Source organism: Branchiostoma lanceolatum, chromosome 7 (assembly GCF_035083965.1).
Source record: "Branchiostoma lanceolatum isolate klBraLanc5 chromosome 7, klBraLanc5.hap2, whole genome shotgun sequence".
In the NCBI taxonomy this organism is placed as follows: domain Eukaryota; kingdom Metazoa; phylum Chordata; class Leptocardii; order Amphioxiformes; family Branchiostomatidae; genus Branchiostoma; species Branchiostoma lanceolatum.
The window spans coordinates 5,774,789-5,798,697 of NC_089728.1; the positions used below are offsets into that span (position 1 = coordinate 5,774,789).

The 23,909-nt window shown below is 42.5% G+C and overlaps 3 protein-coding genes across 6 annotated transcripts; 2 read left to right on the forward strand and 1 right to left on the reverse strand.

The window, feature by feature from the left end:
- The first annotated feature begins 2 nt into the window (after positions 1 to 2).
- Positions 3 to 5,547, forward strand: LOC136438834 (nuclear envelope phosphatase-regulatory subunit 1-like). Of its 2 annotated transcripts, none has more exons than XM_066433829.1 (6): positions 3 to 105; positions 342 to 413; positions 756 to 829; positions 2,705 to 2,799; positions 3,367 to 3,421; positions 4,008 to 5,547. In XM_066433829.1, exons 1-6 carry the CDS (start codon positions 57 to 59, stop codon positions 4,047 to 4,049), a joined length of 387 nt encoding a protein of 128 aa, XP_066289926.1. In that variant the 5' UTR covers positions 3 to 56; the 3' UTR covers positions 4,050 to 5,547. The 2 variants fall into 2 exon arrangements, with proteins under 2 accessions (XP_066289926.1, XP_066289925.1); XM_066433828.1 differs by having other exon boundaries at positions 4 to 105; positions 2,690 to 2,799.
- A 448-nt stretch (positions 5,548 to 5,995) lies between these two features.
- On the reverse strand, positions 5,996 to 15,365 carry LOC136438829 (targeting protein for Xklp2 homolog). 2 transcript variants are annotated; one of them, XM_066433799.1, is made up of 15 exons: positions 15,125 to 15,365; positions 13,567 to 13,790; positions 13,183 to 13,383; positions 12,620 to 12,858; positions 12,265 to 12,373; positions 11,694 to 11,879; positions 10,731 to 10,923; positions 10,277 to 10,415; positions 9,898 to 10,027; positions 9,370 to 9,462; positions 8,881 to 8,979; positions 8,367 to 8,543; positions 7,745 to 7,900; positions 7,245 to 7,359; positions 5,996 to 6,788 (listed from the first exon to the last, which is right to left on the reverse strand). In XM_066433799.1, the coding sequence occupies exons 1-15, from the start codon at positions 15,234 to 15,236 to the stop codon at positions 6,496 to 6,498; spliced, it is 2,466 nt and encodes an 821-aa protein (XP_066289896.1). In that variant the 5' UTR covers positions 15,237 to 15,365; the 3' UTR covers positions 5,996 to 6,495. The 2 variants fall into 2 exon arrangements, with proteins under 2 accessions (XP_066289896.1, XP_066289895.1); XM_066433798.1 differs by having other exon boundaries at positions 11,673 to 11,879; positions 15,125 to 15,364.
- Positions 15,366 to 15,632: 267 nt separating this feature from the next.
- LOC136438833 (uncharacterized) lies at positions 15,633 to 21,475 on the forward strand. 2 transcript variants are annotated; one of them, XM_066433827.1, is made up of 7 exons: positions 15,633 to 15,701; positions 16,400 to 16,634; positions 17,333 to 17,459; positions 17,858 to 18,029; positions 18,659 to 18,820; positions 19,402 to 19,608; positions 20,017 to 21,475. In XM_066433827.1, the coding sequence occupies exons 2-7, from the start codon at positions 16,416 to 16,418 to the stop codon at positions 20,303 to 20,305; spliced, it is 1,176 nt and encodes a 391-aa protein (XP_066289924.1). In that variant the 5' UTR covers positions 15,633 to 15,701; positions 16,400 to 16,415; the 3' UTR covers positions 20,306 to 21,475. The 2 variants fall into 2 exon arrangements, with proteins under 2 accessions (XP_066289924.1, XP_066289923.1); XM_066433826.1 differs by having other exon boundaries at positions 15,645 to 15,720.
- Positions 21,476 to 23,909: the final 2,434 nt, after the last annotated feature.

Consider the following 23,909-nt stretch of genomic DNA (forward strand, 5'->3'; position numbering starts at 1 on the left):
TAGCAATATGTTAATTAGTACAGTTGACCCCCTGTGACCCCAAAACAGGAAGCAAGATGGCGGGTCCTCAGGCGTATCCACTGAATTCTCTGGAACAAACGGAAGGTATTTCTTTCCACGAGATTTTGTAGGCTTTGATTTTCATCAGACAAATTTGCACTGACTAGCCAACTCGACAAATATCTAGTCTATACTTTGTTGGACCTCCATAGCGTTGTGCACACGTGAATTTCTTGACCTAAACCAGTGCCTTTAGTCAGTCAGAACAACCTCCTTGATATCATATCATGAGGTTTGATCAGAAAATAATAAATATTTACATTTTCTCCATGCATTTTCAGACCTCAAGGCGTTTGAGAGGAGGTTGATGGAGTATGTAGCATCTCTTGGACCATCCACTGGCAGATGTAGAAGTGAGTACAGACACAACAGTATCTGGAAAGCCTCAATTCCTTAGCACAGGTCTTTATTTCGCATAATTTTTTTTTATATGTATTTTGGTGTTAAGTCAATTATCTTATGGAAAGTTCTGAAACAATGTTTCTATCCCGTTTATGAAGGTTAGATATCCAGACATGAATACTAGTAGGATTATTTGAAAATATTGATTATGCCATTGCCCATTGGACAAATTTGTTCTGTGCGCAAAAAAGCTGCTGCATTGCATGCCTGCGAAGCTGGTGTGTTACACCAAAGGGCGGTATATAGATACAGATACTGAAAATATTTGTTTTGTTTCTCTTTGTATGTGCCAGTTATCCTGATTGTGGTGTCGGTGTGTACGGCGACGGGTGCATGGGGTTGGCTCCTGGACCCGCGCACGTCTCAGGTAACTATTCAAACCCTCAACACCCACACAGCTGGAATAGATATACAGTCAAACCTGCCTAGGCGACCACCTTTTCAACGCGACCACCTGGCCATGGCGACCGCTTTTTCTCGGTCCCGAAAATTTTCCCCATAGGCACAAGCATTAAGCTGCCTGCCCAAGGCGACCACCCGTCCAACGCGACCGCCACGAATTGGGACCGCACAGAGCACAATCCCTGCCCATGGCGGTCGCCTAATTTTCAAGCGTGTGGTGACATCAGATCATTTTGCTGTCGGATTTCACGGAAATGTTTTCAAGACTTTAAAGGACAAAAATAAGATCAAAAATATATGGAATAGCAATGTTATACCATCGATTCCTCCATGAAGTGTTTTAATAAAACGTTCCCCCTATAAACATTGTAAAGACAAATGTTTGTGATGTTGTTGTGCCTATCGTAATCTTATAGTTTAACGTGAACTCAGTTTCGTTTAAACTCAACTTTCAAAACGAATACGTAGTGCATGGCGTCAAAAAGTCAGGTGTCACAGAAATTACTATCTATTTCTTGTATTTTCAACAAAAATGTGTCTGTATCTTGCTAAATTCCGCCGAAAAATGACTTCGCGGCGGGCAAAACATCAGGCGAGAAATGTTGTTCCTTGGTCCCGACGCCATCTTGGATTTCGGGCGGCCCGGATTTGGCGTACCGCTGACCTTTGTAAAACACGATGATTTTGTGTACGAACATTTACGAATACTCTAGTTATTGGTGAAAATCAAAATTCTTATTTTCTTTTTATTTCCATGAATCTCACAAACTCTGCTGCACTGACTTACCCTTCGATGCGGTGGCACAGAGCTTCGCGGCGCGGCGCGACGAAATCACCGTTTTCATCTTTAGTTGTCAGATCGAAAATTTTTTGACCCTCAGGTTCATCCAGCGGTAGGCGACCCAAAAAAGGCTGGGACCAGCAGGCGTTTTCTAGGGATCTGTCTTAGGCCTTAAAACTTTGATGATGTGCGTGCCTTGTTTGTACTATTCAATGTAACGTGTGAATGCGGGAGGGCGCTGCGAGATCATCGAGGCAACCATCGTTTTGTAGTCAAAATTATGACGAAAATTTGGACACGATGTAGCGGTATACAATTATTACATCGATAACGGAAAATGTAATTTTTGTAGGATCTTTCTGTCAATGAGAATTGAACCTGGTGAGGGTCATGCTGTCTAAATTCACATAATTTTTTCATCATTTACGTACTGTATTTGAAAACCTCGACCTGGAAACATGTGAGTGGAATCCTCTTCATGGCGACCACCTGTCCATCGCGACCGTTTTTGCCCGGTCCGCCGGGTGGTCGCCTTGGGCAGGTTTGACTGTACATTGTATCTGAATAATACATGTATCTCTACTAAGTAAACATATTACTGATATATGATGTGCTTTTACTGTGATGACATTGGTGCAAGCTTGTATCTTAAGCAGAAAACTTGCAGTACCGTAGTTAAAACTGATGATTGCATCCCTACTGTCTTTTCTTGTGCCCAGTACTTATCAAATCTCAGATTAGCTTTAAAGTGTGTCACAAAAAGGATTTTGTATTTATATTTGTGAGCAGTGCTCAAAATTGCTTTCAAATGAACTTCCTACAAATGCCCAAAACATTGTTCCCACCTGAATACAACACAAACTTTAGTATGCAATTGTGATTCATATAATCATTGATAACCATTTTTAGAATTGAAAGTTGTCAGTGTGTTTTACCTCCATGTTCAATCTTAACTTTTTCCCCTGCAAAGGTCAGGTTGCAGGTGAGTATTTAGGGCCCTATTGTATGAGTCATGTGTCTGGATGTTATTCTCATTTCATGTAGGTCTCTTTCCTGCAGTCCCTCTGGAATCATCCCTTCTTCACCCTGAGCTGTATCGTACTGGTTGGCCTCTTCCTGGCTGGCATTCACAAGAGAGTCGTCGCTCCTTCCATGTATCCTCTTCAATTTTTTTGGTGTGCTTCCAAAGCATTTGTTCAATACACAGTCAAAACTGCCCAAGAAGACCACTCGGGGGACTGATCAGATCTGGTCCATGTAGACACGTGGTAGCCTGCGTGTCAGTTAGTAAGGGGAGAGTATAGGAGCTCCTGTTAACTACTACATTGTAGTAATTAGGATGGCGCTCAGGCTATGCATAGGATTAATGCCTGTGGCAGTGGGGAAAATTATCTAAGGGACCACCAAAAAGGGGTTACGTTGGCCAGGTGGTCCTTATGTTAGCCTGGTATCCTATCATAGCTCCCAAGTCTCTTCTTTCCTCAAATATTTGCGGAGAGACTCTGGAACTATGGTAGGTTTGGATACCAGGGTATCCTTATGTAGCGATGCTGACTTGTACAGGTTGACTGCAGTTCCCATTTGAGATACATATTCTATAATTCTGTTCAGTAAATGTGATTACAAAGTTGGGCGCAACTACCATAGAGAAAAAAAGTGGAAAAAAATGTTGAACATTTGGTGTTTAATTTCTAAGATTGCCCTTGACTCAATTTTCCCAGCATAGCACAGAGATGCCGAACAGTTCTAGCTGACTACAACATGTCATGTGATGATGTAAGTGTGCTGCTTTGAATTTTAACTATAGTTCTGATTAAAAAGAAGAAGAAAAAAAAATACACTGACATTCTTGGTTAGGTCAAGAAAACATACAATAGATTAAACATAAGTCACTAGATTCTACATATTCAGACAGTAGAATGAAGATGTGATGAAGTCACTTCTGATTAATGTATGATTTTAGTTTAAGTACACCAGTAACAAACGATTATTATTGACATTGACAAGGTAAGACATGCAGAAACTTGATCAGTAGTACTAGTAACCAGTACTGGTAAGCCATCACTCATGTCACTAGTACAGAACTACTACTGTACAGACCAGCCTAGAGCTGTAGCTAATTTTTAAGCAAATATTAGTGTAGTGGCCTGTCAGAAATTTAAAAAAAACAGTTAAGCAGAAAATGTTACGACTTCCCACCCCATATCTGCTTGGAGATTAACCATAGCCATTCTGCACCTCTTCTGCAGTCTTACTGATTTGGTTTGTAGACACCATTGATGTCATCATTGCTCGGCAATGAAGATGTAGATATGACTGATGTAATCATGTGTTTATTGTTGTCCAAACTTTCATGTTCCAGACGGGTAAGCTGATCCTGAAGCCACGTCCTGCCAACACATGACAGTTACCTGCCGGGGAGGGGTGCATACGTGCCAGGGGGAAGGTGCTCTGGGTCAGGAGGGGCTGCGACGTGTGGGGCCCTCCCGAGTGAAGCCCCCATTCCACTAGACAGCGATGCCGATGGGGCTGCAACCTCGCTGAGACCTAATCTAAATTTGTGTAACCCTTGATTTCATAATTATGATAATAATGCAAAAGTATGGCTGGAAAAGAAAACACAAAGCCTAAAAAGATTTGTTTTTTGATCTATGAAATTCATTGAGCGGTGTGTCAAACTGTAGGTCATAGCAAGGTTGCCGCCCGAGTGGAATGGGGATGTTTCAAAACAGTAGCCCTGTATCTGTCCTATTCTGTCCCTGGTCCACTCCTCTGATCTTGCCTGGATGCCAGATTCCTCTATAATATCTATCATAACCAGGGCCTGTTGTAGAATTTCCTTAGGGGCCCGGGCGTATTAGCTCTAGAGCCGAGGAGTTGGACTGTGTAGGCCCTTGAAACAGTCTGGCATCTAGGCTACTCCATAACTTACTCTGATCGCTTCCCTACCAAGTAGTCTGGCACCTGTTCTCATTTAAATGTTGGCCCTTACATCATTGTTTCCCGTATCTAATATTTCTCAGAAGCAGTGTTATGGGATTGTACTTCCAAACGCCTGTTCAATTCCCGTTACCATGCTGTAATAGAGGATCATACAACTCAGAACTGTCATATTTTAGGTAAATATTCATATGCCAGTCCATTTTCTATTAATGAGAGCAGTCGGTGTAGACTACCGGAGCCAGAATAGAATGGATACCGGGCTATATATATTAAATAATTCTCTTGAAGGAAAAGTGTGTTAAGTTGTACAGGAAAGCTTGCAAGTGCAGGCCAGAGAAAGGATGTAACCTTTTTTTCGAATTTGTAAAAAGATTTGAGATACTTAGAGGCTGAAGTTGCATGGCAGAAAATGTGATCCCTCTCCTTTTGTTGGAATCAGTTTTCAGTATTTGATTTTCTTTCAGAGATTTGAATGAGCATTATTTCATCACCAACATACCATGTGAAAGAATATTTTGATTTGTCATGTTAAAAAGTGAGGGAGGGAAAGTTGAATTGTACATGTATTTTTTTCCATAAAAATTGTAATTATCATTTTCCTTCTCATCTGTCCTAAACACTGGTTGAATGTTAATGAAATACTAGACGGTTTACGTGCATGTTTTTGAAACTTACATTATACTCCAGAATAGAACGTGTAAATGATGTTGATGTAACTCATATGTGAAGTTCAGTAGTTGTCCAAGCTGAAGAGTGTAGTAAAATGTCAGTATACTATACCCTTTAAGCACTAAATTTGGGGTATTGTTTTGTACAGTGTATATAATATGCTTTAGTCAAGAGTAAGACCATTACCTATACCTTGAGTATCATCAGTCCATTGGGCTTGATGCATATAAGTAGGGAAAATCATGAAAGAACAGCTGCAAATGTACATAATTAAATGGCCATAGTACTTACACTAGTGTAGTGTGTGATCATTGTCATGGCTCTTATGTGTGTGTAGAAATTCCTTATTCAACGTTTTATAGTACATCAACTACATGTACCTACATTATGATGCATACTCTCCAAGGAGAGGGTCCGTCTGGTTTTTGACATGTTTTTGTCGGTCTTTCTACTTTGTGCAGCTTTCTTTATGTCACCGACCCACACCTCTGCAGGCAAACCTATTTACTTCCATTGAAGAGAGGCGGCAGTGCTCCTCCCGGGAACCATTAGATTATCATTAGGGGTAACCATAATTTGATGTGGGTTGGCGACAAAGAAAACGGCACAAAATAGAAGGCCCTCCGCCTAAAAACCAGCCGGACCCACTCCTCTACTTGGAGAGTAAAATGATACGTGCATAAGGATGTTGATAAAGATGATAAGGATTTTGAAGAAATCACTGAGTCAGAAACAGTATATTTGTAATACTATTTTACTCAAATTAACTTTATTAACAAGAGAAACAACAGTTTAAACAAAGGTCTGGGCCTTGAAACAGTTTTCACCCTAGATTCTATATGAAGCAAACTTCGAATTCACATTTAAAATTCTACAGTGGACAGCCAGATCAGGAAATGTTATCACCCTATTGTACGAATAGTCAACATAGATAATACTATAGTATGATACACATGATACGCTAAAAATTCACAAGGAGAATTTGGACAGAGTAAGAAATGAAATAAGAAATAAAATAAGAAACCTCTAACATGTCTTCACTACCTTTCCTAAAAAAGACATAAGAATTAGGACTTTCAAAAATATATCACAAGCAAAATCAGTCATCACAGCTGCTACTACAATTTCAAGATGAAAAAAAACTTAATTCCGTAATCTTAAAAAAATTCCTCCGCATCACTTGAAGAACACAGAAACTGTACAGATAAACAGCAAAGCAGAAAAGTTGATACAAAGTACTACAATCGAACGCTGGCCTTCCTTCTCCTGTCTGTGAAGTTTGGCGTCTGCGGGTTGGTGAGCGGCTTGTTGCTGGGCTGGATCTCGAGCGGGCGGCCGTGCCGGATGGGGTTGGCCTTGTGGACGAGCTCCTTGCGGAGTCTGGCGATCTCGATCTGTTCTTGTTCCTTACGCTCTTCCTCCTGCTGCAGGCGAAGCACCTCCATCTCCTCCTCCTTCATCTTCTTCTGCATCTCGAACTCCTGGCGCTGCTCCGCCCGCCGCACCGTGTTCAGGTCAAACTCGCTCACGTCTGCAAGGAAAACGGACCCTGTTATTCAGCTGAAGTACAGCTACTACTAGTAGATTACCCATGAAGCATTCTCTCCCTGGGATCACAGCGCCCCTATTTTACACCCCTTCCTAAAGACAAATGCAGCTCCAACTAGGATGCTCTTTCCGGATTCGAACCAGGGTCTCCCAGTTACCAACTAATTGGAACCATGAAAACATATTTATAAACCAAAAGACATAAATATTCATCCATAGCTTCGAGTTATTCTAATTTGAACAATTTTATGCACACAAAGAAAAGAAAATATCAGCATGCAACAGTATCTATCAGCCAAGTTCATGAAACAAAAATAAATTTAAAAAATAGTAGAGTATCGCATGTCGGAAATATCAACATGCAACAATATTTATCAGCCAAGTTCATGAAATAACAATAACACACTAGCTAGTAGAGTATCGTGTAATCTGTACTAACCTGTGAGTGGCTTGGTGGCCTTCTGTGGTACGAACGGTTCCTTGTACAGGATGTCTGCAGGTCTGTGTTTGAAGCTGCTGGCCTGCTCACGCTGCTGTTTCAGTTCCTCTTCCATCTAAAAACAAACAACAGTCAGTACTCTGTACACATAGTCATCTATACCTTCTCCTGTCCATACTGCCAGGACTCAAGAATTAAACCATTCAACCTGGATGCCAGAAAAGGATAACTCAGCTGGGAGAAGGCTTAAGATCCAACACTGCTTTCTAAAATCCTAATGGAGTGATAAATGCACTGTCTCTAAAAAGGCTGAATCTTCAGAGGTTTTTTTTCCCATTCCTACATAGTAGTACCAAACCACAGAGTCAGAAGATGATAACGATAAAGCTTTATGAACTCTACTATATATTATAGAGATAATACAGTAAACTTGTTGGTAAAGTTGGTAATCAGGAAAGCAGTATTGTGTATCTCCACATAAATATGATAAATTTGGTCACCTTCTTGCTCCACTCTGCAGCCTTCTTGGCCCCCTTGTCATCGCAGCTGAGCTGAAAGGGTTCAGGGTTTGTCGCCGCCTTCTTAGGAACATCAGGCAGGTGCCCGGGCTCGTGGAGAGTTCCCGGCAATGTCTGGGCTCGGAAGGAACTGGCAACCTAGTGGGAAACGTAAGACATCAGATTGAGATGATTTCAGCAGTACAGTCAAACCTGTCTGACATACAGACTACACAAGGAGCTTGACGAAAAGTAGACAGGTGGACAGGATTATTTAGTGCTTGAGTCAATGGGAAAAATAATATAAGGGACCACCAAAAAGTGGCCACAATATAATGCACACAGTCCTTTGGTAGAGGTGGTAACTAGCTATAGTATTCATCACCGTAATGTTGATAGCTTTAAGAATGGAATAAGCCAGAAAGTTTCAAGTTGATTTCTATCATTTCTATTCAATATCATATCAACTACAATGGACTGTAAGCAGCAACCCATTGACCAACTTATGAAGGAATTATCACCATACCATAAAGAAGCCAGGCATAGATTTTCTATGAGCATAAAAACTTTATGGCGTATATTGGCAAGCACTGTTGCATATCAATCTCTAAGATAAACGACTTACCTTGGCCTCTTCCTGAATGATCTGCTGTATCTTCTCCTCCTTCTTGACCAGTTGCTCCTCCACCCTGTCCTGGAAGGAGAAGGGCTCCAGCTGGGTGACCTTGTGTTCTCGGTTGGGCTTGAAAGGGACTCCGGTGTGAGGCATGGGCCGGGCGTAGATGATTCTCTCTTCTTCCTCCTAAAGGAGAAATGTAGTAATGTTTATCAACCTTTGTACAAAATACAGTAAATTCACCTTTTTTGTGGGGATTTTAAATTCGTAAGGGAAGGTGGTCTTTGTGGTGTTCTAAATTTGTGGTTGGAATAATCTTGTAGTACAGTAGTAATAATTATACAGCAAAAGTATGTTTGCAGTGGCTTGATTTATTGAAAATTAACCACCGCAAAAATTTCAAGATCTATATAGACGTGCACACAGAAAAGGATGGATCTTAGCATGGGCAGGGCTTTCAAAATAGCGCTCATGAAATGTGGAAAACGACTTCTAACTCAAAAAACACCAAGCGTTTTCTTACATTTTCGACCTCCGGTTTGACACTGCGGACTCTGTTCTTCAGGGCAAATGCTGGGGACTCCGGGATGGTTAGCGGAGCCACCTTCTTCTCAGCCACACCCTGGGGTGAAAAACATGCCGTCAAGTTGAAGCTTTTAAAGAAATGAGCAAAAGCAAGAGTACATCCTGACAATGCAGATTGTGCACAACTAAATACAAATCTAAAAGCAAGTCTGGTGCGCCTAACCTAAATTTTAGCTGCACACAAGATTTTTGGTGCACTGCACAAAATTAAGTAGAATGTTAGCAAGGCCCTCACAAATATCTTGGTGCATCTAGAATTCAAAATCAGGTGCACAGCTCCAAATCTGGGTGCACAAAAATGCAAAGTGCAACCAGCAATTCAATTCCTGCATAGCACAAACAAAGAAAGACCTTGACTCTGGAATACATGAGTCAGGAATCTCCTGCACACCCCAAGAAAGTCTGACTACAGCATGTCAGGACTTACCACTGGTCCTTCCAAGATTTTAGCAGGAATTGGGCGAGCGTGGAACTCAAACCTCTCCTCGTTTTCTGCAGACTTTGCTTCTTCTTGTCTCTCCTGTGAACAGACAAGCATTTATTAACATATCTTCATTAATCATTAACATATCTTCATATCCATAAATTTATCTTCATCTTCAGTCAGAAAGAAAAACCATTACTACATCCCTCCAACCAGATGCAGTTAAGCGTATTTTACGGCACTTGGTGGCAAATGTGCACATGTTGGCACATTACCGCAACAAATCCGTGTGTTTTCGGCATACTTTTGACAGTTTAGACAAAAGGGCTCAATAGATGTCTATCCACCGCCATGTTAGGAATATTGTGTACAGTGACTTTCTCAGAGCACAACGACTGGGCATGGTGAGTGCAACTTGATATTTTTACTCACTCATAATATTTTAAGCCCTGAATCACAGGGCCTAAAATAAATATCAAAGGAAAGAGAACAGGCCATCCCTCCTTAGTTAAATTCTACCATGTAAAGTACCTGAATCCTGCGGTCCGTCTCCAGGTCCATCCCCACAGGCTGGGTGGCTGGTTTGTGAGGCTTCTTCGGCACCCCTACTCCTGCCTGCTGGAACAGGCGCTGGTCTATCTCCCTGGCCTTGAACTTGTACCTAATCAAAATAAATAAAATAAATACATGTATTTGTGAATCAAATGATTGATAAGCCATCTTGTAAGGTTGGTACTTGGAGTTTAGAACCATACCATTTCAATTTTCAATTTATTTATTTAACCAGAGTACATCTCAGATCTACAGATCTGCTTTTCAGATAACCCTGGGCACAAACATTAAAAATACAATCAGAGAAAGAATTAGTGTTGATGGGTTTAGGAAAGCGAAGTGTATTCTTTGTACTTACTTCTTCATCTCTTCAACCTCCTCTTCCTCAATCTCTGCGGCACTCTTCACGTGAGCCGACCGGTTTCGCGCGCGCTTGGAGAAGTTGGGACTCTGGGGCTGTGTCAGCTTCAGCTTGTGATCGCCAACGACAGGTCCGGCTTTAAGATTCACAGGAAAACAGAACAAAATGAGCTTCAAAAGAAAGCTAGAACCACATAGCTTTTATGTCGGGCTTTTGTAAAGTCAGAAAAGGAATAAATATCTTATGCAGCATTGTACAACTTAACAACAGAGAAACAAAGCAGTGTACAGTAAATAATTTTTAAAGAGATTCAATTTTGGGCTAAGACTAGTAGGAGTGAAAAGGATGCTTTCGTGGTGTTCGCATTTGAGATAATTCCGTACATTGGCTGTGGAAAGGCCATCGGAAAAATAAAACTGCCGCAAACATTTCAAGAGTTACAGTATCTTACCCCTGGTTGCATTGAGGTCCATCTTCGCCTTGCGGCGGAAACGGTCAGGGGTTCTCTTGTGGAAGTTGATGACCTGCTCGGACACGGAGTGCCACTTGTTGTGGGCCGCATGATCGACCTCGTGCAGTTTTCTCTTCCGGGAGTCATTTGTGAATTTGAAGGGCTTGGGCTTAGTCACCTTGTTACATTTCGCCTGAAATGAGACAAAATTGAACAAGTTCATAAAGAATAAGATAAAACTTAAAAAGGTAAAGTAGTCATCATCCTCAATTGCATGATGCTTTTTCAAGAAGCTAGTAGTAGTGCAATGCAGCTTGGCTACGGCTCGCGTTAACTTAACCTTTAACACACTGAAGTAGCCGTTTGACACCCAATCCCCTATTGGTTACAGAGTTAGGAAGCAGGGAGGTCAAAAGTCTAATAATTCATCCATGCTATGTACATTGAACTCATTTTGTGCTATGTTGACAACAGTTAATTTGTCCAGCCACCTAACAGATTTTGTGCTCAAGATTAGTTGTCATTCAGTGAGTCTTCCATTTTTTTGAAAATTTTATGAATGGGGAAGCAGACAAATTCGATTGAGTAATCTTATATTGATCAGTTAAGCCGGCTCCTTGGTAGTTACAAACAAATCTGATTCAATACTTCAGTTAGCTGTCGGCAACAATTGTTGTCAAAAGATTTCCAAGAGTGCAGTGACAAATTTTACTGTATCATAACTCATAAGTTAGTAGGCATGTGCAGTATAACAGCACTTTTAGAGAGAGTTTTGTGAATTGTACATTGAGTGTTAAGGTAGCACTATCCTTAGTACGTATAGAGACAAGTTATACCAAGAGTTTATGTCCCACACAGATTATGATAAGCAAGATCAGTGGGAAAGGATAGTCGGGATACTGCCAGAGCGCGACAACATCTAGGCAAGCTAAGCAAGGCCACCTGTGTTCTACTACCACTCACTGGGGAGGGCGGGTGTGTTCGCAGGCTCTCCTCGAAACGCTTGTTACTGGAGTCCTGTCTCGTCTCCATGGTGTGGTCCTTGATTCGTTCGTCGGTGTGGAAGTGGAACCCATGCGGTTTCGTCAGCGGGACGGCAGCACGGGCAGCGTGGTAGCCGGCGGAGGCTTGGGCCTGCTTGTACGATTCCTGGAGGAAAACAAAAGGTGACCATCTTGACATTCAAGCAGTGCTGGTCAAAATTTTCTTGATACTGTACTGTATAATTTTTTTACAGTTTGTGGCACTAAAAAATTGAGAGGTTGTAGTATTTCTGAGGTCACTATGAGAAGTTACTAAAAAAAATGTGGGTATAAAAACAGAGTGAAAGTTTAGGAAGGTACAACTCTTCAAATATCAGCTGTACTATGCTTTGGCAGACTCACATTCATACTGGTTAAAGAATACAATGTAGACTTTTGTATCATCTGAAAGAGCAGTTTTAGATATACTCGCTATACGACTGTACATGCTTTGCTTATAAGTTGTTTTGGTTGTATTTTGACCAGTGAGGAGGTTTTCCAATGATGTTTACCTCCGCTATTTGGTGTTGACGACGAGTCTCTTGTCTCATCTGCTCCATCCTCTCCAACTCGAGCTGCTCGGATGTTTTCTTAACCACGCCTGGACGTTTGTAGGAACGCCTGAAAAACAAGGCAATTAGAGATGGCAGTCTTCACCCCCTTCCTTATAGTTATACACACGGCTTTGCAACAATTACAGTAAGAAGTATCACTGTATGAGCACTGAGGCTGTTTGGGAACATTACATTGTTATAAATTTGGAATTGCAGAAACACACGAACACAGGCAATCAAAAACATTAAACAAACACAATAGTCTATGTACAATCAAAAATGCTAGTTATTGACAAGAAATGTTGAGGCTCACTTTGCACATTCTGGAGTTTTGGGCATGGTGAGTTTGACTCGCGTTTTGTGGTCGCCCGATGGCTTGGCTTTCTTCACAGGAGGTTCGGCAGTTGTGTCCGCAGAACGACGTGTTTTCCCAGATGTGTGGCGGACTCTTGGAGCTGCGGCTGTCGGAGCCGATCGCCTTTCTTTGGCCGTCGTCTTCTGTTTCTTGTTAGCTGGTTCGATTGGAACTTCTTTTGGTGGTTCCGCTTCAGTCTGTAAAAGATAATGAATAAAACGTTTTAACAATTATTGCAAGAAAAGCAAGTAAACAGTGAAACAATCTTCATGCTTAATAATGGACTTACCCAAACTTTTGACTGATCAACTCTAGTCTTTGTGAAGAAATAATGAGTGAATAGAGTGATCCACTGAAAATTTGGGTAAGTCCAATTTTCTTGCCGGAAATTACAGTTCAATTTTGATTCAGAGCTTTTTACGCTATGCTACGAACTGAATGCCATTGTACACCATTAACTGCAAAATTGGGGTGTAGTCGTGTAGATGCATCAACACATGTTGTTTCCCAAGTACCAGTACCTTCACAAAACTCTTCCTCCGGATAGATCGGCGGACTCTCGTAGCCTCCGTCTTTGCTTTGAGTTTCTTTGCAGCATCGACGGGGGCCTCTGTGACTGCAGTGAACTGCATGGGGGTCTCTTCAGGCTCCATGATGACTACCTCCACTGGGGGCTCCACCTTCTCAACTGTAGGCTCTTCCTTCTCTGGGACAGCCTTCTCCTGATTTGGGAAAAGTGTAAGTGTGAGACTAATCAATGCATACAGTTACAGCTGCTAGAAGCCCAACACATTGACTGCTTTGTAATCTAATACTACCTTCTATCCAAACTACTGCGCCTGCCTGTGCTGAGCTGTAATCTTACTTGACAATACCATAAATCATTCTTATATAAAATGTCAAACCTTGAGAACTGCTGGAGACTCTGGCATGTCTTCCTTCTGTTCTTTCTCCACATAAGGTGCAGCCTTGACCACAGGGAAGGCCGTGGCGGCCAGGGCTGTCTCCTGCATCTTCTGTAGGGTTTCTGTTCCCTTGGTTACGGTGATCGTCTCACCCTTGGTGTGTTCTACCTCAGGAGACGGTGGAGCATCCAGAGGTATGTCTTCGTCGATCTCATGCTGGTAGTCTACAGGGTAAGAAAGTATTTAGAGATGGATAGTCATACAGAAGTCTGGATCTTTAAGTACTTAAAATCTTTGAGAGTATTTTTAAAGCTTGGGGTTTTGGTGGTTGTTTCTAAATGGCAAACTCTCACACGGTCACCCGTGAATAGGCACCAGCTTTACCATAATATTTTTGTAACTACTTTGGTTTCAATCACATAGGAGATACTTTTCAAATTTCTATCCTGTCAGACAACACAAAAGGCAACAGGGATACTGCTGGGAAGCCAGTTGGGAAGCAAAACAAGTAGAAAAAAATGCTCCTTTCTTGGTATAACTAGTATAAGATTTAGCATTTACAAGTGAATAATGGAAAGCATGAAAGCTAAAACATGTCAGTGAAACACCGAAAAGGAGGCAGTAACATAAACGGCCGGCACCGGGGTTCGATCCCCCGATCTCCGGATCATAACCTCACGCACTCCAACCACCAGACTAAAAGGTCGCGACCCCATAGGCTGAGCAGTTAGCGTGGTGCTATCACTGCTGCATGATAGTCCGTGTTACATTACTCCCCCTTTTCCCTCAGATTCGCCCTCGAATCTGCACTCGAACCTCCGAGTTCGTCCCCTGTGAGGAATGTTACGTCTCACAGGGCCACTTCTGACACCAATGAAACACCGAAAAGGAGGCAGTAACATAAACGGCCGGCACCGGGGTTCGATCCCCCGATCTCCGGATCATAACCTCACGCACTCCAACCACCAGACTAAAAGGTCGCGACCCCATAGGCTGAGCAGTTAGCGTGGTGCTATCACTGCTGCATGATAGTCCGTGTTACATCAGTTTTCATTAGAAAGTTTATCCTGCATTTCAAATTCTCGTGCTGACTGTGGCGGTTTATAAGTGTGAAAACATGCAACACTTTGCATCACACAAACGCTGTTGTACGCTGTTTACACACAGGAAGCGGGAAGGCCGTTTTGCGAAGCCATGCACTAAAATCATGCTGCATTAGATTATGAAAACACATTATCATTATAAAATGGACGGAGCTTGCTAAGAAGACCTATCGACTGATCAACAAGGACTCCAACAAGGTGGAGAGAAAAACTCGAAAAACTTAGGAGTTGGGTGTAGCTTTTTCCGCCATTTTTATGCAAATAGTTGAAATACTGTATGCATTTTGATTCCCGATTTCAGGACGCCGTAGCTTCCAAATACATTTTTCTACACAAAGGTAGTTGTTGAAAGTATCTTCTACAGACAACTGTTAGTCTGGTGCACAGAAAACGGCGTTCTTATCGATTTATGTCGATGCAGAAAGGCAACAAGTTGCCACAGCTCAGTTACTCACCAAACCACTCGTCGGCGTTGTCGTCCAACGTTAGCGTCTGCGGTTCAGAGAAATCCACAAACTGTGGGCAGTTAAAATCCCATTTCGAATCCCCTGCCACGTCCTGGCTCATCGTGTCTTACAGTTGTAATAAAACCTGGCAAGAATTACTGCGGATTTTACCGCCAAGCTTTGCTAAACTCAAGACAAAATTTCCAGCTTCTAACTGCCCGCACAAAATGGCGTCTCTGTATTCAAGCTAGCCTCGCTTAAAATCTGTCCAATCAAACGATGCGCTCAAAACGAGGCTGTGCTGTGATTGGTTGATACGATAACGCATTGGCGGAAATTACCGAAACTCAATTCGGTAAATTCCGCGAGTTTCCGTAAAATACCGAAAAATGTTCGGCATATAGCGTTATTTGGGCGAGACCACTCGGTTGAACTATAGGTTTATAGGGATGTCCAAATGGTTTGAAAGGTGAAAGGGCAAAGTTTTTCAGGAAGTTGACCTCTCGCTGCATGCATAGGACTGTCTCGTAGTTGATCTCCCCAATGATTCGATCTGAACCATCCGAAGAAGAATAATCGTGCGAAGGTACGGTACGCTACGCAAGGTTTGTTTCTTGTCACTTGTGTTTGACTTTGTGCCCGCACAGAAGAGTGGCTATCGTTCTTTTGATAGTGATTTCAAGATAATTGGGTAAACAGCATGACTGATTGAAGTTGTAAGGTAAACAATATAACGTTGAGGCATAATCAACGGAAAAGGTCACTCGGCTTTTTGCCAGCCATGCCAGACACATGGACAGGGAGACCTTACGGGAAATGGGTCAACAGTCTGAGAGGCTGTTGGGTCCACAGCTGGTCTATATTTACCTTTGGGGGCTCATGCAAATCAAATCAAAGCCACAAGTCGGTCAAAGTTGGTGTCACGGCGGTCTGCTTTCTCTAGTCTAAAAACCCTTTATTGTGCAGCTTTATTTTGGCAGTCCGTGTTTCTTTATGATCCTTTATGGCTTATATGGAGTCATAAGCCTAAGTATGACAAGTATTCATACGAATTTTACGGAATTCAGACGAGTTTTATTAATAGTAAGAGTAAGGATCGTAACGGTATGCATGCCGTAAAACTAGTATGAATTCTGTAAAATTCGTATGAATACTCAGGCACCCCTTCAAGTACTTGTAACGTTACTCAACGTGTTAAATACTCAGAATAGTTGGAATGTCGACTCGTCGCTTCAGTCAGTCCCTTGTTCAAATTTTATCTGCACTTACCGATTGTTATTCTAGAGGGCGCTGTGACACTATGACGTGGTCAGGGCTGGTGCTAATGCTGGCAGCCACACTGGCGAGGGGAGGTGCAGACGGCGTAAGAAGAAGAATACTTGTCTTCGGCGGGAATGGCTTCATAGGTGCAGCGACGGTAGAGAAACTGATACAGCAAGGCAAGAACGACGTCACCATCGTGAGCCGCGGAAACTGGTACTGGGACTCGGCGACCAGAGTGAAGCCGCACGTAGAGCAGGTTGTTGTTTTTTCTTTACACTTTTCATTGAACTTTGTTTCAAATTGAATACATAACTTATAGTCACATACAATATATTGTACATAAAATACAACTACATACAACATATCCTGGAAACTGTCTAAATTGTTTTGTTTTTCTTTTTACACTTTTCATTGAACTTCATTTCACGTAAGATACATAACTTATGGTCACATACAATATATCAATAGAATACAACTGCATACAGTACATCTTACAAATTGTACATGTAGCAGATTGTATTTTTTCTTACACTTTTCATTGAACTTCATTTCACATGATATGAAATACATAACATACAGTTAGTTACACACAGTATATTATACAGTACATAGAATACAACTGGATACAATATGTCGTATAAATACAGGTAAAATGTCGTGCATATACTGTCTGGCATTGCTCGGTTAACTTCGAAATCTTTTACAATATATGACGTACTTCTTTTTTTCAAAACTGAATCGTTCTTATATTATAATTTTTCTCCATAAATTGATATTTAATAGTCCCCGTACCTCTTCCGTCGGAAGAGACGTAAAACGGGGAGTCCCGTGTTCGAGGAGATGCCTCGAGCATGTTACAACAGCCTCATCACTCAGATGGGTGCCTACTGGCTGTAATAATACAGCGAGGTGAAAATAACTACCGTTACCGTATATTTCTCTCTTGTGCGTCAGGTTGTGTGTGATAGACAGAAGGGTGTGCGCGCCTGCCCAGAGTTGATGTCGCTGGTCAGGCAGCCGGGGGCGTGGTTCGACGCTGTCATAGACTTCAGCTGCTACAGCGGCGCGCAGATGAAACAGGGTGGGCCGGCGTTTTCTTTTTTTCTTGTCATTTTTTCCGTTGGGCTCGCGTACTCAAATCATGTTAAGAATATTATGAAAAAAGGCTAAACGTTACAACTCCATCAGTCTTGTTCACGGAATGAACCCGTCTACATGTGCAGCTTCCAGGACGTGACGTTGCAGCAACGGGTCGTAAGTGCATGCCAGATAACATGTGTCGCCCCCCGTCTATGTTCAGTGTCAGTCGGTCTGTCTGTGTTTAAGACATCTTTATTCTATACGTCTTGCACGTATATAGCATGTATGTTTAAGATATCTTTATTCTATATGTATTGCACCGTTCTTCTTCAACTGACTAACTGACTGAAAATGTCATGTGTTAGGAGTAAGGAGGCTGTAATGTTGTGCCCGTCGCAGGTCTGGAGCTGCTGGGTGACAAGGCGGGTCTGTACGTGTACATCAGTACCGACTCCGTGTATGAGGTCTGCACCAAGCAGCACACCGGGCCCACCCTGGAGACGGACGATCAGCGGCCGGCGGACACAGCGGAGCAGTTCCGACTCAACCATTTGGACGAATACGGCAACAGGTAACTCAATTATTGTGTGGGGAAAAAAAGCACAGACGTTCTTTTCAATTTCAACTCATATGAAATCCACTCTTCCAATGGCAATGTTTGCTTAGACCTTCTTCATGAAATATGATCCACTCACTCGTCTGACTTTAGATCTATTTACTTAAATTGATATTATGATGTAATTTATCGTAGTTAATTAAGGGGAAACCCTGGATTAACCTTGAAGGTTTCTGCTTTCCCCTGCATGTTTTTATTTATTCATAGTCATCTACTGTTCAAAACAATAAACCCGTCACGTGGCCGTGGTGAAACATGACGTCAGAAGTGGGTCAAAGGTAACCGGAAGTCGGTACCGTCCCCCGTCCGTTACTAGCGATTACTAGTATGTTACCTTACAACACAACTGAGCTTTCTAATACGTACAGGGGTCGTTTGCAAATTTTGTGATGATTAAAGGTAATCTTCGGGTTGAAGGCTATATTGTACTGATAATTGATACATGCGGAAGAACAAACAAGCAAACAGGCAGACACACCGAAAACAACACCTCCATTTTTACCGAAGTTACAAGATGATATGAAGGCTCTCTATTAGTCTTAAGACATGAATTAATTTCAACTAACATGGATTAATTTCTCAAGGAAGTTAGAGGCAGAGGAGGTGTTGCGGGGGACGAATGGTCTCCCATGGGTGTTCTTGCGCATCCCTGACGTAGTGGGGTCACGTGACGGCACGCGGCGATGGTGGCTGTACCAGCTGTGGCTCCGCCTACACGACATCGTACCCGTGCACTTACCTCCGAAGTCAGTACAAACTCTCCAAGCAGACGTTCGGTTCCGACTGGTTAATTTTAGACGTTTTTGTCGGGCTTATTATTTCGTCCCATTTTCTTTATGTGCGCTGGCACGACGAAAAGGGCTAAAATGCGTCTAAAACCATTCGGAGCCGAACCTCTGCACTCTGTGCATTGGTTGACTTTCTAATATCAAGGTAATCAAATCATTACCCAAACGCAGTGTTGCCTGTTGCCTTCGTGTAGATGTTACCGAGATGTAAATGTTTCTCTGTCCTTTAAGTAGATATTGTGTTATTTTAACGTCAACGTCCGTAATTACCCACATAATATGGTGTATAGGGCGGCGCCCATCTCCGTTTCATTAGCTCTTGGGCCACACATTTGCAGCTGTACAAGCACCGGTAATGTGTACTTGGTATTTTGGGGTCTAAAACTTTACAAAGTACAAAGATTAGTTTCTTTATTTCAAGGTTCTAATTTAGTTTTCGTTATGCGTTTGGTCGAGATCGAGAATCAGGGGTTGATATAGCCATAATGATAAAGCTTAAGTTTTTATTGTTTTTTTGTTTTTGTTTTCATATCTCAAAGAGTTGCCAACGTTGACATCAGCCTTGTTCAAGTGGAGGACGTCGCCGGCGCAATCTTGGATATTCTTGACGGTGGGGTCAAAGTTCATAACCAGGCCTTCAACTTGGCCTTCAAGGAGACCCTGACCTTGAGAAAGGTTCTCAGGGACATGGGAAGGCAGCTTGGAATACTCAACGTCAACTTCAACCAGTATCCTGAGAGGGAAATGTAAGTTTACTTTCTTAACATTTTCCGTTGGTTGTCAAGTTTCAAAACCAACTCATTCGTTTGATGTTAACGTTAACACTTTGTGATTAACTTCCATAAATAAGGTATACATAGAAACAGTTTTATTCTTTCCTGAAACTGTAGAATGAAGAATCTCATTAGCTTCCCTAATTGAACAGTTTACGGATCTATCTGTATGTGTAAATGCATGTTTGTATGTTGATGAACAGCATAACTCAAGAAGGCCTGGATGGATTGTATTGATATTTGGTATGTGGGTAGGTTTTGATGAGACGTCAAAATTATTAGATTTTGACCCCAGTGACTTGTTACAGTATTGCAGCGGAACTTCCGGTTTTGATATCTCGTCTTCAAGTGGATATGTTATGGTCGTTTCATTTCCCCCAGGTACCTGTACCCGACTGTGTGGAAAGGTCCCCTGTCCCTCACGAAGGCGGAGGAGTTTCTGCGGTGGGCCCCGGTGAGCTGGGACGAGGCGGTCAGGTCCAACTGCCAGTTCTACGAGTCCGTCATGTCGTCTGACAAGTTCGTGGAAGAGAAAACAAAGCTGCTACAAACGTTTTTCTCGACGTTTGCCAACGATTTGACTAAGTCACGCGCTATAGCGAGCAGGTTGAAAACAGCTTACGGGATAAAGTTGGAAGACTACGTGCCGTGGTACAGGGAAGAGCTTTGAAGAAACTCAAGTTTTCTATCTGCATGCCGTGGCAATTTTAAGTACTTCCGTTAGATGGCGCTTCATTAGACCTTTAGGACTCAGATGTATGACAGCATGTGTGAGAAAAACATTTATCATGAATATCTTTCAGGTGTGCTCATAATTCTGTATCACAAATGTGTTTTATAATAGTTGAATTGTTGTTTTATAATAACTGAATTTGACATTGAATAGTCCATCGGTGAGGTAGAGAGATAGAGAGAGGGGGTGGAGAGTGGGACAAAATTGAAGAAAAGCTTAGAAAATAAAGCCTTTGTCATACAATGTATCTGTAAATGGAACATTTCAGACGTGCATTTTTCATGGCCAGCTCACGAGATCTTTGTTTCTTCTTGTAAACAAACTGTTACTGAAAGATTTTGTTAGAAAGAACGTCCAAATTTGTGGACTTGCCCTGTATCACATCACATGACATGAATCATTCCCCAGCTACATAAGCTCCAAGTCCAAGTGCTGATAATGTGGGGATCGGCCACAGAGAGATCCGCACGTTGACGTCTCTCTGGTTCCCGCTTAGAATTAAAGGATCAGAGAAGCTCTCGGTGAACCCTGAAAGCCACGGACTGACGGAGTAAAAACTCAGCACTTCAAAGGAAGCTGGAGCTGCGGTCTCGGTCTGATTCTGAAGTCGGTTACAAATTACGCTTTTAAATCCACTGCAGTGTTCGATGTAGACTGTTGCGGCGTCAGGTTTCAGTAGCAAACGACTTTTCTTTTGTTGATGAAGGTTAGACATTCAGGTAGTAAGATACGCCAAAAACAGACGTTTCAAACACCATCCGCTGTATTTCGTGTGACGAAAGTCACTAACGAAAGTCACTGACTGAAGTCACTGACGTCAGTGACCAGTCACTGACGAAAGACAGCGGTTGCTTGTGACTGTTTCAAAATTTTATCCAGTTGCTTGAGTAACTATTTTTGGCGGATTTTTCTTTTGCCTTCTATCAGTGTAGGTGACGTGTCAGGAAACGTTGCTTAGAGAGACGGTTCAGCAGAAAAAGGGAATAAAAGCCAGCTGCGTTGAAAAGGTCAACAGTCAGGGTGTACACCCACACAAGTCAGTCTCTATCATAATATCAGATGTGGATCGCTGTTTGTTATAACAGCATTAAAATGCGCCGATGAGTACGCAACGGCGTCCCGCTGACTCGATCGTTTTCCTGATTCTTCAACTAATCCGTGCTAATGTCCAGTCAAACCTGTACAAGTGACCACCTCTACATAAGGACCACCTGGCCAATGTGACTATTTTTTGGTGGTCCCTTGGATACTAATAATTCATCCCATTGACACAAGAATGAAAGAATCCTGTCTACAGTGACCGCCTGTCCACGTAGGCCAGATTTTACCGATCCCCTGAGTGGTCTTCATGGGCAATTTTGACTATACATAGTATTACATACACTTACAAGTGTGATTTCTAGGTCGTGGCGTGATCAAAGCGCTACTCTGTACAGACCGGCTACACCTGTCACAGATTACACGCAGATTCTACCCAACAAGTGTGCGGGGATGGTCAAGGGAGCGCTGCTGCGGAGAGAGGGACCAGAAAGTTAACTAGTCAGTACTGCAGTTTGGGAAATTTTAGCGGTGATGCAATTCTAGGGCATAGGTGTCCAACAGACTGGAAGAGGGCTGGACTATTTTAGACGAATGAAAGGATACGGAGTAGTACTACAGTAACGTGTACCATACATGTTGTACATCGAGAAGGCATATCATTTCATCTTGATTGGTACATGGAGTCTTTGCAAGACTAGTACTGACTACGCGGCTATAGGGAGAATATTTGACAGGGAAGTTTGGCCACCAGAGGGTTTCATTTACAGAGCCAGGGGAGATGTTAACCTTGCCGTGGACTGACATTATTGGGCAAGTATTCTCTTTATTGCTGAGTTCTACGCTTCATACCCCCGTAGAAGGCATGGTGGAGGCTACTACTGTATACGGGTACATGTATGCTTGGGGGATTTGTCATATGTTTCTGATTCTGAACTTCAAAAAAGATTGCATTGTCTGTGAACAGGACCATATATACATGTATCATAAAAAAGGACTACACCAGCGAACCGGTGTCTGTGGGCCTTCCTGTCTCATCCCTGTGTCATGTTGCACGCTTCCCTTTGATACAGAGTTACAGACCCTTGCCCTGGGAGTTCCTGGGGCATCCGGTAGGGGGCGGTAAACGTCAGTCATGTCTTTGAATCCGTCCGTAGGCGAGGGGAATCACGTTGTCCTCGCATAAAGGCTTGTAGTCTGTGTTTTTGTTCGTTACAACGTTGCGTAGCGGTGGTGCAATGACAGGGTGTTTGGCCCAGAGGTGCTGGGTTCGAATCCCCTGACATGCCCCGTTGACGTTGTGCCCTCGGAAATCCCTTAACGTCACTCAGGTGAAAATGAGTACATGGCTTCGGTTAGGGACGTCTCTCGGATTAGACGTTAAATAGAGGTCCCGTGTTTGAGGAGAGCCACACATCGAACACGTAAAAGAACCCACCACACTTACCGAAAAGAGCAGACATCCTTCCCGGTGTGCAGCGTGTGCTCTTCAGTACAAACCTGGTGTGTTACGCCATGAGGCAGTTTACCGGGTATGTAACAACCAACAAACAAACCGTGTTGATATACGAGGTTTCCCGGTGGTAGGACCTATCTATGGAGGTTATTTCTCTTCATATTCATGGTAGAAAAATGCTTACCCCTTTTTTTCTACCAACCGTGTTTTGAACAACGCAACTCTTCCCAAAATCGTTGCAGTAAGAGAACGTTACAGTCTTTCTGCTGTACATCTGCTTGGACATGCGCATTTGCCGATTCGTTGTTGACATTCACACAGTAACGCCCAAACAGACAGCTGTCAGTCAAGCGTCAACTCTAATGTTGAGACGGAAGCCTTTTTCCCTAAGTACTGACATGATTTCTAGTCGAAAGCAACCCTTGTGAACATTGCAGTTGCTAATTATTAGATCATGTATCATCGGAAAGACACGACCTAAAGCGTGTGCATTGATTTCTCGTCGTCGAAGAGAAATAAGTCTACAAACTTACGACGTTTTTCTTCCAGAGCAAAGCAGACGTGAAACAGCTGCAGCAACTGTGCACACAAAATATGTTTTCTGATTCTCAAATTTCACGTCAGTTTTTAGTGTTGTTATTTGATTATGTCAAATCCTTAAGATTTGTTACTAATATTGTACTAAACAACGCAACGATGACCACAGTATGATAAATAAATGATAAAGTAATTATGCTTTCATGAAGAGCGGTGGTCACTTTTCCTGAGAAGAACAGAACACTTAATATTTCTTGTTTCACTCACCCTTGGATTTCTCTGACAACCACTATACCAACCGGTCAGAAAACATGACGATTTCGTGTTCAGCATCTGCTTGTAAATTAACATTAATCCGCCTCCACATATATCCGCCACGTTGAAATACAGTGTGTTTAAGAGATCTCTCATGCAGCACCCCTCGGGTATGCACAGTTTAGATATAAGGGAGTGCATCATACGTTGGGTTGCCGGAGATCTATTTGGAAGTACTTTTTCAGGATGGCGGAA